Here is a 15,875-nt window from a genome sequence, read left to right as displayed (position 1 = left end):
AATAGTTAAAAAGAAAAATAAGATAGAGGAAAAGTGCTACTTACTGTAATCATCTATCTTGATTTCCATGTATTCTACTTTAGGCATTTGCCTGTCATTTACGGCCAGCTGCACATTTTCATTTACCTCCAGCTCAAAAAGTTCTGTAAGAAGGATAAGATCACAAAGACTTCCAGTACTGTTTGTGAAAATGCTTGTTAACATTTCATTTCATATTATTTCATAATATTTGTAACACAGGTTTCCTTACAGGAATGCAGCCACCTGTGTTGAGACATGGTTATGAGCCCCAGTCAGACATCTACATGCAAATCTAGGGGTCAAATGAAGAGGTCCTCAAGTCTGTGGCCAAGTTATGCAAAAAAAAATGGGGAAAGGGAGGAGAATTCAGAGTGCTTCAAGACAGGGTTGTGGTGCTATACACGAGAAAGTCAATTGAAAGGAAAACCATGGGGGCAGATAAGGGAGACAGACCACACAAACCTGCAGTGTCAGGTTTGGCAGCACTACTGGTTTGCAAGCTATGTTTCACCAATTGTTTATTTTTCTTGTGTCTCTTATCCAAGAACTGTCTGGGATGGGAACAGAGGATTTCTTTCTTCTTATTTTAAATAAAGACTTTTTAAATAAAGGACTTAACCTTTACAACTCACACCCTGGCTCCTGAGCACCTTTTAGAAAAAAGTGACCAATTCTAGCAAGAGAAAGAACAAGTCCTTCACAGTTGGTAAGGAAAGGACTCATCCTGAGGTAACATTTCCATGTGTGATGATAAGGATCCTGAGCCCCATGGGGAGGGATTCAAAGATGGAGAGATCCTGGCCTTGGATTTCAGTCCTGGGAATGTGCTGCAAAGCTTGGCCCCATGGTGACAGGCTGGGATTGGAGCAGGGGGACCCAAAGCATCACTTCTCCATTGTGGATCCAGAGAGGGTTTTTGCACCAAACTGTGAGTTTAATTGACTGCATCTTCCCTTTAGATACACATCAATAAGTAGATGTGTAATCCTAACTATTCCAATAATAATACTTAGATTAGCTGATAATTGTGCTGTCATTGCCCATCTCTGTTGAGAAGGCAGGCACACCACAATAACATGCTCTTTCTACATCTTTCAGCAAGAGCCTATTGGTTCCAGGACTATTTACACTGCTTCTGAAAAGCCTGTCTCATCCCTATTGAAATTGTGTTCCCTACAAAACTGCCAAAGCAACAGCCTATTACGTTTAGTTAAATATTAAGATTCTCATTTAATTACGGCACACACAAGTAGCTTTATCAGCAGAAAGGGGCCTGCCACGTAGGGGAATTTAGTCAAGCCATTTTATTTGTTCATATAATTGCATCCTCCGAAAGCCAAGAAGACTATGGAGGAAATAAAAAGATTGGCATATCTCCTAAAGGACTTTCTTTTCTGCTTTAGGACCACAGGGAGCTTAAGTCTATAGAGTACAAATGGTCACTGCTTAATTAAATGTAAGCATGCTATAATATTCGGAGCTACTCTCTATTATCAGATTATTGCAGAATACAGAGGCAAACTCCCTCTATAGAGTAATGGGCTCATATTAAATGAGCAAATTCAGTAATGTGCAACTGTCAGTTGTCCTTTTTTTCAGAAGAAGAAGAACGAGGGAGAAAAAAGGAAGCAAGGGAAATGCTAATTATATGCAGAAAATCATGAATTTCAGCAGGTGCTGTGATCAATGCACAACTGTACTGAGCTCTTTATGTAATACACACTCTCATACGTACCTGTCAAAAATCAAACTAATTTCAGTATGTCTTATGTTCCTTTTTCAATACTTCCATTTTCTTTTTTTTAATTTTATTTTATATACTATCCATCATTTTAATCTCCCAGAAGTAATTTGTAAATCTATAGATTTATAAGGAGCCCACAATACAGTTCATGAGAGCACTGTCCTGCACACACTGTCAGCCATCTCCACGTCTACTGTGAAATGAAAGCACTGTGTTTAAGGGAAAAAGTCGTAAGACAAAAATGGATGGAGAGCAGGAAGACATGGCAACAGAATGGACTAGATGTGTTGCACTTGCACAGATGAAATCTGTGAATCTGGGTTCAGGTACCCAGGTAAGTCATTAGTTTGCCTTTCAATCCCACTGATGTAGGTGGGGCTGCCTGTACAAATAACAACAAACCAGAAAGTCTACCTTACTCTAAGATAAAAAGCTTATTTGGAATGTCCCTCCATCTTAAAAGCAATCACTTGCATCCTCTAACAGAAAAAGAGGAAGAAAAAACATAATGATGGCCAAACAATATTGCATGAATGACTTCTAAATGGCTCGGAAGGCTTGGAGGTTGATTCAGAGGTAGCATGTCAGCCATCAGCAAGGAGCTTGCATAGCTGCAAGACAGAACTCTGCAATCCCACTGCTACTACCTTGTGCAAAGACAGATATGAGCATCCACTGGTGCAGAGAGATTAAAAGGTTGGCAGTTTGCAATTTGCTGCCTGTTGTGACTTAAAAAAAAGCATTTCTCGTACCTTTGTCGACCAGGACAGCTACACTTGTCAAATTTGCTATTTATAGCAGAAGCAGTTTCACAAAGGATAAAACCTGTTAAAAATAAAATAACTACCCCTCTGTGCTTGGCTTGGTTGCTCCGGGTACAGAGGCATCCCGAGCCTTAGCCTGGAAATTACTGATCAGAGTGGAAACAGAGGCATGAAGAAATGAACTATCAGTGTTGGTCACCATGAAATCAGCTTGGCAGCAGGTAGTCCAGGGCAGGATGCAGTGTGTGGTTTGGGCAGCAGAGATGTTGCCTCTCTGCAGAGCAGTGGAGCAGCATATTGCTTTAACCTATTTTTTCCAGAATGCTGCTAAGTTTTGTGCATGTACTTTTCCGCAAAGGAACACCTGAATTGGAAGAAATTAATTGAAAATAATGGAAGGATAAATTAGAATTAAATGTACATGCATCTCTTTAACTAAATCAGATGCTGCTGACCCTGCATGGAACACTACTGAGCATTTCTATTTTAATAGCAAAGGACACCGTGTGCCACAAATCTGATTTTAAATGTGTTTTAAAGAAAATCAATCATAATTTAGGGTGGCACGCCATACATTCTGTTCACAAGTCAAACTTTTCTAGGTGGGATCAGGGCTTGAAATGCATGTTGCCAATAGAAACTGAGAAAACAAGTCACATTTAACTCAGGGTGGACCTTAAGTTTTCTTTCCTTCATGTCCTAGTATCACAGGTGTCCATCCTTTGACACTTCCCACCTTCAACAGGGAACAAAGCAATTCAGCTTTTCACAAAAAACCATTCGGTTTGCGGGTGAAACAACACTGGTTTTCTCTGCTCCTTTGCAGGCACAGCAGCAGGGTCAAGCTAAGCTAAACTGATAGATAATGAACTGGTACTAGCCCCATACAGAGCTGCTGGAATAAAGCAGGTGCATATTATTTGTATTACAGCAATGTCTGAAGGCCCTAATTGCAGGTTAAAGCTGGGCTACACTAAAATGGTAAGAAAGGCTCCCCCATTGAAACAACAGGAGCAGATAAATTTTGGTTTTAGGTGAGAGTCTGACCCACCTCTTGCTATGAGGTCATCGAGGCTCACGAGAAACAGCAGGGAAGACATCTATCTGGGTGTCCCTGCCATGCTGACTTGGGGCAAAAAATGAACAAAAAGAAGGGAGAAATCTGAACTGCACATTTTTTGAGAAAGCTGGCAACAAATGACATTCATAAATAACCGTTCTCATACCCCCAAGAGCAACACTCTCAAAACAGCATTTTATACAGAAGGATTTCAGAGACACATCTACATCCATGGGAATCCAAACGGACAATTTTAACTGCAGTGGGGGACATGGGAGAGCCCACAGCTGGAACTCAGAGTCTGGCTCCCTGAGAAGACGTGCTTTTAGGCAGAGTCCTCACTCCCTTCTTTCATGAATTTACCAAAGAGCAGATAGACTCCACTGTCTTGCCTGGCTACTTTTCACTGCAGAAATGAAAGGCACAAATCCATTCTTACTCTGTGCATCGGTTGTGCTGTGAACAGTCACCATCGGAACCCGAGGACCTTGAAAAGAAGAAGGAAACAAGGTGGTTAAAAAGCTACTGATGCATGCACATACCCACGTGAACCTGGTTTTGAATTCCATGGAGCTGCAGCCTCCCGAGGATTGCTTTCAATGTAAGAGTAATCTAAAAAGCAAATCATCCAGGTATTAGAAAGAATCTATGAATAAATGACAGTGTTGTAGACTTGAAGACATGCGAGGTTTCAAAGCTCTTTCCCAGTGGACCACTAAATGCATCTTTCCCTAACTTGTAAACATTATAATTAGCACAAACACAATTAAATCACTTGCTTTTTAAATTATTCTAATGACACACAAACATCACGGCACAGAGCATTTATGTTTTATATGCCATGGATAATTGTTGCTGTTTTGTAAACATTTTTTTTTTTTAAGAATTAAACACCAGATTAACTCCTACACTGAAAAAAACACACATATATTCTCTCTGAAAATGCAACATTTGGGTACTGAAATCAGTGTTATAAAATAGAGGATTATCGTTACTACGTAGTGCACATGAGTGAAGACAAGAATTCATTGCCACAGGAAGTGACAGATTTCAGGATGCTGCACTCTTTAGCACAGCAGTTTGGGTTCAGCTTCTAGATTAGAAAGTCACCAAGGGGCTGGAAAATGAGATGGTTAATGGGATTAGGTTCATTTTGTAGCCAACCAGTTTCTTACCTTCCTTTTTCTTTTCAACTGTCACCTGCTCAATGCTTTTGGAGACAGGACCAAAAGGAACTTTGGTCTGACCCAGCATAGCTCTTTGTTCTACCATTTTTTGCTCACAGCTTTTCTAAAGGGATTGACAATACTGCTCTGGAAAGAAGAAGACCCTCAAAGGCCTCAAAGTTATGTCTTATTTCTTCTTCCTTCCCTTTCCCATAGAGATGCAGCAAAGCTGCGCTGCTCAGCCCTGTCTGTTCAGGGACAGCAGAATTTGAAGCTGCCACTAAGAGACTCTTGGAGGAAAGGTTAGAAATGCTAGTTCCTACTTTCTTGGGACTTTGACATTGCGATACCCAAGGGAACCCTGCAGTTGGACTGGACTTCTTTTAATCAAAAAGGAAAGGTCCTTTTACACATCAAAATTAAGACAGTTTTCAAAATTGATCCTCTTTGCGATTGATAAAATTGTTACTCTTTGGGGTTCAGACCTCTTCAAGATACCTCAAGTCCTTCAGCCTACAAACTATGATTATTATTCATGTGCACCAGCCATCTGGGTAGTTCTGGCCAACAAAAACCTCTTGCAATATGAGTGTGCCCCCAGTCCTCTGTAAAGGGCAACAAAAATGTGTTAATGTGAGCAACCCACACCAGTTTGTTAAGTGGTATAGGTTGTTGACTACAGGAAAGCCTTCAGGGTGGTGTAAGGCCAATGGTTTTCCTAGTGCTGCCCAGTAACCTCTCAATAGGATATGGCTTCAGAAGTGTTTAATGTAGACCTTTTTTCTACACAGGAAAAGAAGACAGGTCAAGTTTTATCTGCTGTTCAGCTGACTGATACAGCAGGCCTGACATTGGATTCCTAGCCACTGAGAAATGTCTTCACTAACAATCAAACTCTTTTATCTGCACCGTCCTCTTAAAATGCAGCCACATTAGTATAAATCACAGAGAAAAATAGTGCTTTACTCACTGAGATTTAGCTAAATTTACCTTTCTACTACTGATACACATTGATATGCTGACCGTATTTATACATAAATCTGCCCTGATTTTTACTTCATTCCCGGAAGCCAGCCTGCTGGAAATGCAACAAACCTAATAAACATGATAAAAACTCCAATGAAAATAAAATAATTCATCCCAAACTATTTCAATCAGAGCTAGAGCAGTGCTTTAAGAGAAAAAAATGCCTAAAACCAAGAAAGGAATAAAGAAATACAACACATAACATCATTTTATTTTCTAATATATTTTTCTTTTTTTTCCCCCCATGTTAGCACTGGGAAAACGATCAGAAACCAATGAAGAAAAAAGCCAATATGCAAAACCCATGTATTATATATCATGTTTAGTTAGTTTCTCACTACCTCACCACCATCTTCCCAAATAAATAGTTTAAAGTGAAGTCGCAAACAAAGATACCTGGTTTGAGTCAATATCAAATAAAACATCCTAAATTATGTATCGATATCCTTGAAAAAGTAGACTTCTGAGTTGCTCAATTTGTCCTTTTCAACAAATGAGGAAAAATGATAAAGACAGAAGCGTACAGAATGCAGCACTGTGTGAAAGATTAGTCTCACTATGAAATATTCCCAGTGATGATGTTTCAGTTAATCAATACACTTTGCTTGTGAATAGTTTGAAAGTCATTAAGAAGAAAAAATCTTCCCCCTTTTTTCTGTCTTTAGAGAATGTGTAAACTACCCATGTTAATGCCAGTTTTTAAGCTACAGCATCCCAGTTTCATGCTATAATGTGCCTTTTCATACATGTACACCAAGAGTCTTACAACACGTGCACAGCGAATCCAGAGCGCCCAACAGGGAAAGAACCGAACTCTTGAAATTAGAAAGTGTGTTCTCCTTAGCTGCCTTCCATACTTCATTTTTAAAGCCTATAATGGTGTGACAGTCCCATTATACATGCCATCTGCTAAATGCCAGCCACTGTCATTTGCAGCTCTCTGAGTGAAACCTAATTTGCTCGCTTAGAGCTGACAGCAGTGGCACAAGGCCACCCCTGCCCCACCACTCCTCACTGCTCAGCCCTTCCAGATCTGGATGGGACCCTGAGCCTGGCACATCCTGCTGCCTAATAATGCTGCACAAGGCTCTAGTTACAGGAATGTACAATTTTCAACTAAAAATTTGGCTCTATCATGAAGGCTTTGACTTGAAACATCTTATTGTCATTATCTATGCTAGAAAAAATTGTTACTATCATTATCTATGCTTGAAGTAAATTAAGCCATATCGCTGTAATGATAAGGGCAAATATATCATCAAGGAGGTACCACTCTTTTCTGAAAGTGCACAGAAAGTCTGTGCCTCAGTAATTTGACAAGAAAAATCATTGCCTATGGCTTGTCATCAATTTTTAAGCAGCTCTTACTATTATTTTCAAGAGAGTTCTGCTTGAACATTACCAGAAAGAAGCAACTCTGTAGATATATAGGTAACAAGGAACAGATATCAGAATAAAAACTGAAAAATCTTAGACTTTGAACAAAATATTCACCTGACATTTGTTCTGTAACACTTTTAATAGAATATTCTAAAGCATTTCTGATATTTTCATGGTCTAAATAGCCATAATTTCAAAACAAAGTAGAAATTATAAAAAGAATATTATGTAAGAATGAAAAAACAAGGTAATAAAAAATATTTTAGTGTTTAGAAAGTGAAAAAAAGATGAATTGTCTTATTCTCCTCATTCATATTCTCAAAGGCTTCAATGCGGATGATAATTTCAGACCAGAAGCTAAATTCACAGTGTGTAAACAATGAAAATTCAAATACTCTCTGCCAGCACCACCAGTGTATCTCTTAAGCACTGATGAATGATTTAAAAGAGCAGCTGCAAGCAATGGGAGCTGAGAGGGCCTGGCTCTGCACAAGTGAGATAATTGGCAACAGCCATCTCTGTGTACAGATTCCAGATCTCTTTATTTGCTAATCCATGAATTATTTATATGTGGTGCATAAAGTTCATATGTTGGGGTGATAATATCATCCTAATAAATAAAGACATGGGGAATTCATTGAGCCACTGCTTATAATTAAAATATTTTCCCATCTACGATATTTTCCAGCTTCTGCCACAGACAGATGTTCGTGCTGTTTGCTTTGGCAACCTTATTGACACAAACATCAAACAGATTTGTGCTGCTATTCACCTTCCTCAAGGCATTCAATTTTTTAATCTAATCTTTATTTCCTCAAATGTAACTAGTTTTGTAAAATAATCAATAGAGTCTTATTGTCTGGAAACATGCAGAACAGCACAAACCACATGGAAGGTACCATTTGTGTTTGCTCTGTCACTTCTGGTAATAGATTTCATGTGCACTTTGTGTACAGCAGAAATAAGGCTGGCTGTGCTGAGATAGTTTCAGTTAGCTATGTCTAGAGGTTAAATGAGCAAGAGGTTAATTATATTGCACAAAATAGCTCTGATGAGGTTGCTTGAGTGCCTAAGTATGGTCAGGACTAAGGTCAGTTCCATGGGATTTTGAGACTCCTACAGAGAGCAGTGTAGGGGTATGGGATTGACACCAGCCCCTCCAATCAACTCCGTTACACTGTCCCTCCTGTGGCCACTGGGACACAGAAGGACTGTGAAAGCTCTCCCTTGCTTCTTCAGGCAATAGCATGGTATAAAAATATGGTTAATGCCCTCTAAATATAGCTATATTTTCCTTGACGTAATTGCTGCTGGTGTTTCATTCTTCCAAGAGAAGCTGCCCTACACCTTCAGGCTCTGCTGGCTGTCACTCCAATTTACACCTCTGTGGTTTTGTGCCAAAAAGCATTTTTCTACTTATCGTAACTATTCCCTCTGCAGTCGTAACCATCATGTCTCCCCAATGTCCTCATTTCATTGGATAAACTAGATTATTTTAGCTCCCTTTTGTAGTACAAATTCTCCTTTCCTCTTATCTCTTAATGTAAGAGCATTTCACCTTCAGTTCATCGTTCCTGAACACAAATGACCAGGACTCTACCCCCTGCTGTAGAGGATGTCTTATCCAGCACTTACATAGCAAAACTGCTTGGATCTTTGGAAAAATTCTTGCTTGATCCATCCCAAAAGTTCATATGTCCTTTCCATGGCCACAGCTGGTAGGTGCTTTGAAGATATTCAGTGATGAGCACTGCATGCCCAGGCACTCACCCACTCTTAAATCTTCAAGTATACAAGACACATTTTTGCCTTCAGTCATCAAGTGCTTAATCTTTTTTTTTTTTTTTTTTTTGTACTATTAACTTCCCCTTTCTAGGCCTGAAGACAGCCAACTCCTCCAGTATTTCTCTCTGCATTTTGATGATGCTTATCAGCTTTGTAGTCTTAATAAATTCCATTAGCTGAGTCCAGCTTTGGGTTCCCAGGCTGTCATGGCAAAATCTCAGTAAAGTCATTCCCAAGACCAGTTCCTAATGAACCCTGCTAATGATCCCCATTTAGACTTGTATTTCTCTTTATCCTAATCTACTGCCTTATTTCATTTAGGCAATCCTCAACCTTCCTTCACAATTCTTAAACTAATCCTCACCCTCTCCCTTCTATTTAATATCATCCAATGAGGCATCACATCCTGGGGGATGAGTGAAAACACACTCTTCCTTTCATGAGATGCTGGCCAAGTTTTTCAAAAGACACAGTTCCAAGGTGGAATATGGAAAACCAATGATGTTCAAAAAATGTTGCAGAAACATTTACCCATTGTAGTAACTAATCAGATGTAAAAAATGAGATTTGCTAGAAAAATTTGCTTGCTGACTCCCTGAACCTCATAGTGAACCATGACTGTGTACCTGGAGATGGAAAAGCCAAGACAGAAGCACTCCAGCTCACATGGAGATCACTGTCATGCCCAAAGGCAATAGTGTTTTGGCCCAGGATGATGGTTCAGATCTTCAGTTGTAGGAATGGATCTGAACAGAGAAATCTCCACACCCAACTTCCTTTCTTTTTTTTCTATTTTCTTATCTATTTCCTGTCATTTCTTACTGAATCTCTCATTAATTTGTGAATTTGTTTTGAATTCAGATTTTCTCCAGTCTTTGAGAAGAGATGAAAGTAAAAGTATTGTCACTATGCTTTAAATATATTTAAGTTTCTTATAGGATTAGTACATGCTAATTTGTAGAGAAATAACATAATTAGAGGGATACTGTCTGTACCTGTCCACCTTGAAAAGCCACTGGATATCTCAGGGTGCCCAGGAAAGCTGTGCACTCTATATCCTTGGAGGCTTCCAAGAGCAGACTGGGTAAATCTGAGCATCCAGTTCTGGCTTCTGTTCTACCACTGCTTTGAGCAGGAGATTGGATCAGATAATCTGAATTTTCCCATGATCTCATGGCTCTGTGATTAACAAGTATTACAAATAGCTATCGCAATGGAGAGACTGTGCAGCCATGTCCTCGTCACATCTCCCAGAGCCACATCCCTGGTGGAGCAGTGGAAGGGCAGGAAGAGCCTCACAGTCCCTGCCAGTCCTCCCAGTTGCTCTAATAGAGATGTTGATATGTCCAAGGGAAAATTGCATTCTGAGAGAAAATACATTACTAGCACTGCTTATTACCTACAAACCTCACTGTGTATTTTGTGTTTATTTGTATATTTTCAATATTGTATCATTTGATTTAGATACCCTTAATTTATTCTTTTTGTAATTAATTTTTTTTTTCAATTACACAATGGCATCCTAGGTAGTTAAGGAATAGTTAATAATTGATATTAACACGTTGAAAGAAAACACAAATAACATTCCTTCTCATTGTTCCGTTATTAAGCTGTTTTCCTCCTCCGAGTTCTCAAGTTTCAATATAACCTCAGTTGTACTGATTGATTAATAAAGCCCTAAGTATCATGCAAACAGGAGACAAAAGCAGCAATAAACCTTGCAGCTGGTCCAGCTGGCCAGAGAGGTGCAAGAAGCAGTTCTTCTTAGAGGAAGCTTTAAATCTTGTGGGATGGTAACATCTGTACTACGCACTACAGAGTAATGAGTTCAACCAGGGCTGCTCATATTGCTGGAAATGATCCGTGTGCATCCCAGTTTCAGCATGCAGGAGGCCACTGCCTGATGTGTGAGGCTCCATTTTTTCCAGCATTAGAGGATGCCTCTTGTCATGGACATTCATCTCCTATGAGTGGAGTTCAAATAAAATTTGTATGTAAACAGGTGACAGATCACCTGTTTCTGGGCAATGCCAGACAGCTCATACTTACCAGCAAGAGTCAACATCTAAACAGCAAGGAAGAAGTAGTGCTTTTCAGAATGAAATGATTTTAAAGGGTATAAGAGTTTCACTCCCCATTTTTTCCCATGCAATGGGAATTACAGATGTTGGCAATTTACCTTTTTCTTAAATGTTCATGCATATTTCTTTTCACTTGCTTCCTATCACTGAGTATTTATGGGTATTTTTATATTTTACACAGCTTTAAAGATGTATAACAATATCAGATCAGATCAGATTCCCTGCCTATAGCAGTGAGGTTGGAACTAGATGATCTTAAATGTTCCTTCCAACACAAACCATTCTACAACTCTCTGATTTTATGTTTCAACACATAAATGGACAGTTTACTGAAAGGAAGATGTAAGATGACGGGAACATCCAGAAAATATACCAGTTAAATTAATTTCAGACTAATATCTAGGTTGTTAAGAGCCAACAGAAAAGAAGTTCTCCTTTAAATTCTGAACTGCTATTAGTACCCTCTCTTTTCCTGGACTAAAAGCTCTTGTGATAGCTCCTGTTTGTGCCGAAGGGATTTTTCATGCCAGTCTGCTGTGTTAATACCAAACAAGCATGCAAGAGAGGGAGAGAATTCCCCACTGTGCCTCACCCCTGGGACTCCTGACCCCTGCCCCATTCACAAAGACACTGAGACACCAGAGCCAACCTTAGCTGCTAAGTGAGAAAGGGAGTTAAGTGAATGCAAATGAGAATTATATAGTAATTATAATATAAATAGGGCTTGCAGATTAAGTCTGTGCATGCTTTCAAACAGCAGAAACTAATTTAGGCTTCATAACCCTCAGGAAAGGTTCCAAGAGGTCACGTTTTGCCTTGAAGCACTAATTACAACCTCCTGCTACTGGGTATACAAAAAGTCGAGCGCCGCTGTAATCATTGCTTCATAGGAAACCACTCTGGTCACAGCAGATAACAGTCACCTAGTGACACAATATGTGAGCAGCAGCCGGGATTGCCTCGCAGGCATGGCCACTGTGCTCTCTGAGTGACTGCTGGGTGGGAAATCCATTCTTATGTCATTGGGTCGTACCCAGAAAAACATGACTATGTTCTGCTCCTCCTAACAGCGCATCTAACATGAGCTCTAACCAAACACCCCAGAACAAGCCAGCAACATCTCAAATGGTCCAGAAAATAAGCCACTCCTTGACACGCAGGTAAGGCAGTTCCAGCATTTCCCACCCACAGTGCTTGAGCAGCCATCTAACAAAACAGCATAACAGCTTCTAGAGCTGACCTCACCATAAAAAAAACCTCACCAAACTATATATACATCAATTGAATTCATATGAAGTTTTCATTCAGTTCAGAATGTGGACACAGCTAGGAATGCATCTGCTTGTGGTGCAGGTAGGAAAAGCCCCAAGAATGGATAGAGGATGGAGAGGCCTCTTTCAGGAGTAGCACTGATTTTCTCTTCCAGACTTGTTGGACATAAAATGCTACGGTCCTCTAGGACATAATGATAAAAATGACTACAAGGCACTTTATAAAGGGTCATTGCATTTCACAGCAAGGCAAGCTGGGGCACAGAGAGGCACGATCAGTTGGGGCTGCAGGTAGGAACCACCTCACTCAGAGCCTGGGAGTTACTGCTTCTAAAACTGGCTGTCAGAGGATGGCTATACTGAAGTGTGCTGGCTCATGCTCCATTAGTAAAATCTGAGTATCAACCTTTTGTATTTGTTTAACTCTAACGAGCTTCTCAGTCCATAGGCTCTTGACTCAGTTAATAAAAGTCCTTTCTCAGCATTAGTAGTTACTTCAGCATTTAATTAAGTCTCTTCAGACTGCCTCAATGGCATCATTTATTACAATTCTTGCCAAAGGTCACCTGAAATGCCAAGTGCTGGCCTCCTTAGCCGGACCAACAGTACTTAGAAAGCTTTCACTTGAATTTCAGCAAATAGTGCTTCAGAGATGCTTTGCCATTCCCATGATGGGCGGTTCTATGACAGTATTAGTTGACAGACAATCCACATACTTCACTGCTGCCAAGCAGCAGGCTTTACACATAGCTAAGTTTAAGGGGTGAATGAATATAGGCATTTGCACTCTGCATTTCATGTTGGTTATATGGGGAGGTTAAATAGGAGCTTTTGTCCACTGAATGCTAAGCTTGTCTCCAAAAGCACTGAGTGATGAGGGGGCACATAAGGCTGCTCTTGCATCCTGCAATGTGCCAAGGGGTTTCTGTGTGGCATGAGGCATCCTCAGCCATCACTGTGGGATTTAGGAGTGTTCAGCAGCTGGGAAGACTGGGCCCATGATTATTGAGGCCTGTGATGTAATTACAGACCAGTTATTGAACTGCTGTTGAGATGAAACTCCATAGTGCTGTGTGCTAACAGCAATAGTGTGCAACCACTCCTTGTTAACTCTTCACTTGGGTATGATTTAACCATTTGGCAAGCTGCTTTTGTTACAGGGGTGCTCCCCTGCATGCTAATAGCCATGTTACTGATAGGAAGGTTTCTCTGTAGTCAAGGGATTGAAGATTCATTGAATCTTACAAGACCGTGCTCCATCCAGGAGACTCTATGCCTCTTACTGACACTGCCCGTCTCAGCATCACGGTCAGTAATGGATCTTATTTTCACAGCAGCTCTAGAAAGTTCCAATTGCAATACTTGCATGAGTCTAAAGGAGCTTGTGGCAGAGGAGAAAATCAAACCAGTGTCTCTTAATTAGCATTTGGCAGCTTAACTTCTCAGATCACTGTGACTAAAACACATCTTCGAACTTTCCAGATGTAGATATGGACAATCAAATTAAAACAAGCATTATAAAAACCTGCTTCTCAGTATACATATCACAGGTGCTCACATCTAACATGGGATTTAGAGAATCTAACACTCCACAATTAAAATAGCTATTTTCTTAGGGAACAAGGAAAGTAATCCATCTAATTTGTAAATATTTATTTTTGCCTGAATATGAAGTTGTTTTATAATCTACAAACAGCCAAAGGTATCCAAGGAAGAGCTACACTGTACTTACATTACTTGCAGATATATATATATGCACATGTATGTATGTCAACATAAAAATAACGATGACTAAAATTAATCTGGTTCTAGAAACATTATTAATGAGGTTGATACATCAGATTTCTATGTGATATGTAAGGCAACACATTAGAAACATGGTTTGATATTGTAGACAAAATATTGCTTTATGAACTTGCTTTGTGGAATGGTAGACCTTTCACACTGATGTATGGTTCTCTTGACATCTGCTTGACCATAGTTACTATAATATATTCTCATATTCAGTTGTTCCATTGATTTCAAGTGATGGTGTGTCTGGCCCATACAAAACAGGTTAAAAGGTCTGATTAAATGAAGGAATTGAGAAAGATGCAGAAAAAGGCTCATTATCCTTCTGCCTGAAGGCATGAACCAGCCTCTTATTGTGGGGACTGGGCAGACATGTCCCTGATGAGTATGTTATTGCAAAAATCCTGCAGAGAGTAATTATGCACCTTCCACTGAAGGACACTGGCTGTGGAGCTAGATCTACTTCTAGTCTGTTCCAGTTGCCAACAGTGCTTTTCCTTGGAGGGCTGTCTTCCAATATGAGGAAGGAAATGAGGGTCGTGATACTTGACTTGAGATGTGGCCATAAGCAAGTCACTAATTCTCTCTGTACCTCTGCTCCCCACTTGGTAAAAGCGTGACAATGATCATATGGGGGAAGATTGCAAAGGGCTTTATGTATCTTTCCATAATTCAAATTAAATGCTGAGTGCTGCATTTATTTTACCAATGATAAAATTTCTATTTCCTCTTCTCTGTGTCCTGACAAATCTCTATATACAATTTTCTTGAGACATTAAATATTAATCTCTTTACGGTCAAAGTGATATAGATATATATATTACTGCCAATGAAGACTCTGTGCTGATCTCATGGCCTCTAATGTTAATGGAGAAAGTGAAACAAAATCTGATTTGATTCACTCACGGTGCAAGACAAATGTCATGATCTTCTTTACCAACACAGAAAGAATTCAGACACATTTATTCAGAAAGTAAGTCCCTAGCAGTAGAAGTATCCATGTTTTGGTGATGAATATTCCAGAAAGTGGAGTTATATGCTAAAACTAGTATTTTTTTTTGTTAAGATACCTACAATTAAAAATCATATATCCAAGATTTTAGGAGGCTTTCAAGACAAATGCATTCCAAAAACTCAGCATTATAAACTCAGTATTATAAAAGTGTAGATTAAACTGCTTAAATTGATAAGGAGATGGGGAAAATAAAATGTTATTTTGTTTCTGTGAATTCATCAGCAAATCCAAGAGCTTTATCAGTTTAATTTAGCTTTTCTTTGGGACACATTCAAGCCTGGCTAAATCAACTGGTAATCCTGTGACAGAAGAAAATAGGAGGTTTTCCAAAATACACATCCTCAAAAAAACAAAGTCATTATGCAGTCATGGCATCCACACAGAATTTTATATTTGCTCACAATTAAAAAAATAATGTTTTTTAAATCCTTGGACTGAACTATGCCAGTGGTGATGGTACTAGATGCTGGTATTTCAGCTGGCTGCTGGCTGAGCTTATCTTATACTGCATACAGCAGTATGGGATCTCCTACAGCCTTTGGCTATGCAGCACATGAGTTTTCCCATTTTCTGTCCATCTCCAGACTTCTCTAAAAGCTGTTTTCCCCAGGAGTATTGAGTTCTAGTGAAAATGGACAATATTAAAAGAATAATGAGGCACCAGAACAGGTTGCTCAGAGAAGCTGCGGAAGCCCTACCCTGGGGGTGCTCAAGGCCAGGTTGGATGGGGCTCTGGGCAGCTTGAGCTGGTGGCAGGCAACCAGTCCATGG

General features: G+C 39.7%; 1 protein-coding gene across 1 annotated transcript in view; it reads right to left on the bottom strand.

Annotated features, from left to right (window-relative positions):
• The window catches only part of DPP6 (dipeptidyl peptidase like 6), a 381,910-nt gene that overhangs the window by 12,795 nt on the left and 353,240 nt on the right, over window positions 1-15,875 (bottom strand). Inside the window, exons 17-18 of the mRNA XM_065744804.1 lie at window positions 4,029-4,076; window positions 45-143 (exon numbers count right to left, since the gene is read on the bottom strand). Of these exons, the coding sequence (XP_065600876.1) occupies window positions 45-143; window positions 4,029-4,076 (147 nt within the window). The remainder of the gene's footprint in view (window positions 1-44; window positions 144-4,028; window positions 4,077-15,875) is intronic.

This window comes from Cyrtonyx montezumae, unplaced genomic scaffold, assembly GCF_038088225.1.
Source record: "Cyrtonyx montezumae isolate F1298 unplaced genomic scaffold, pur_monq_1.0 scaffold_32, whole genome shotgun sequence".
In the NCBI taxonomy this organism is placed as follows: domain Eukaryota; kingdom Metazoa; phylum Chordata; class Aves; order Galliformes; family Odontophoridae; genus Cyrtonyx; species Cyrtonyx montezumae.
Note: the sequence above shows the minus strand (reverse complement) of the source record. Positions and strands in the feature narration are given on the sequence as shown.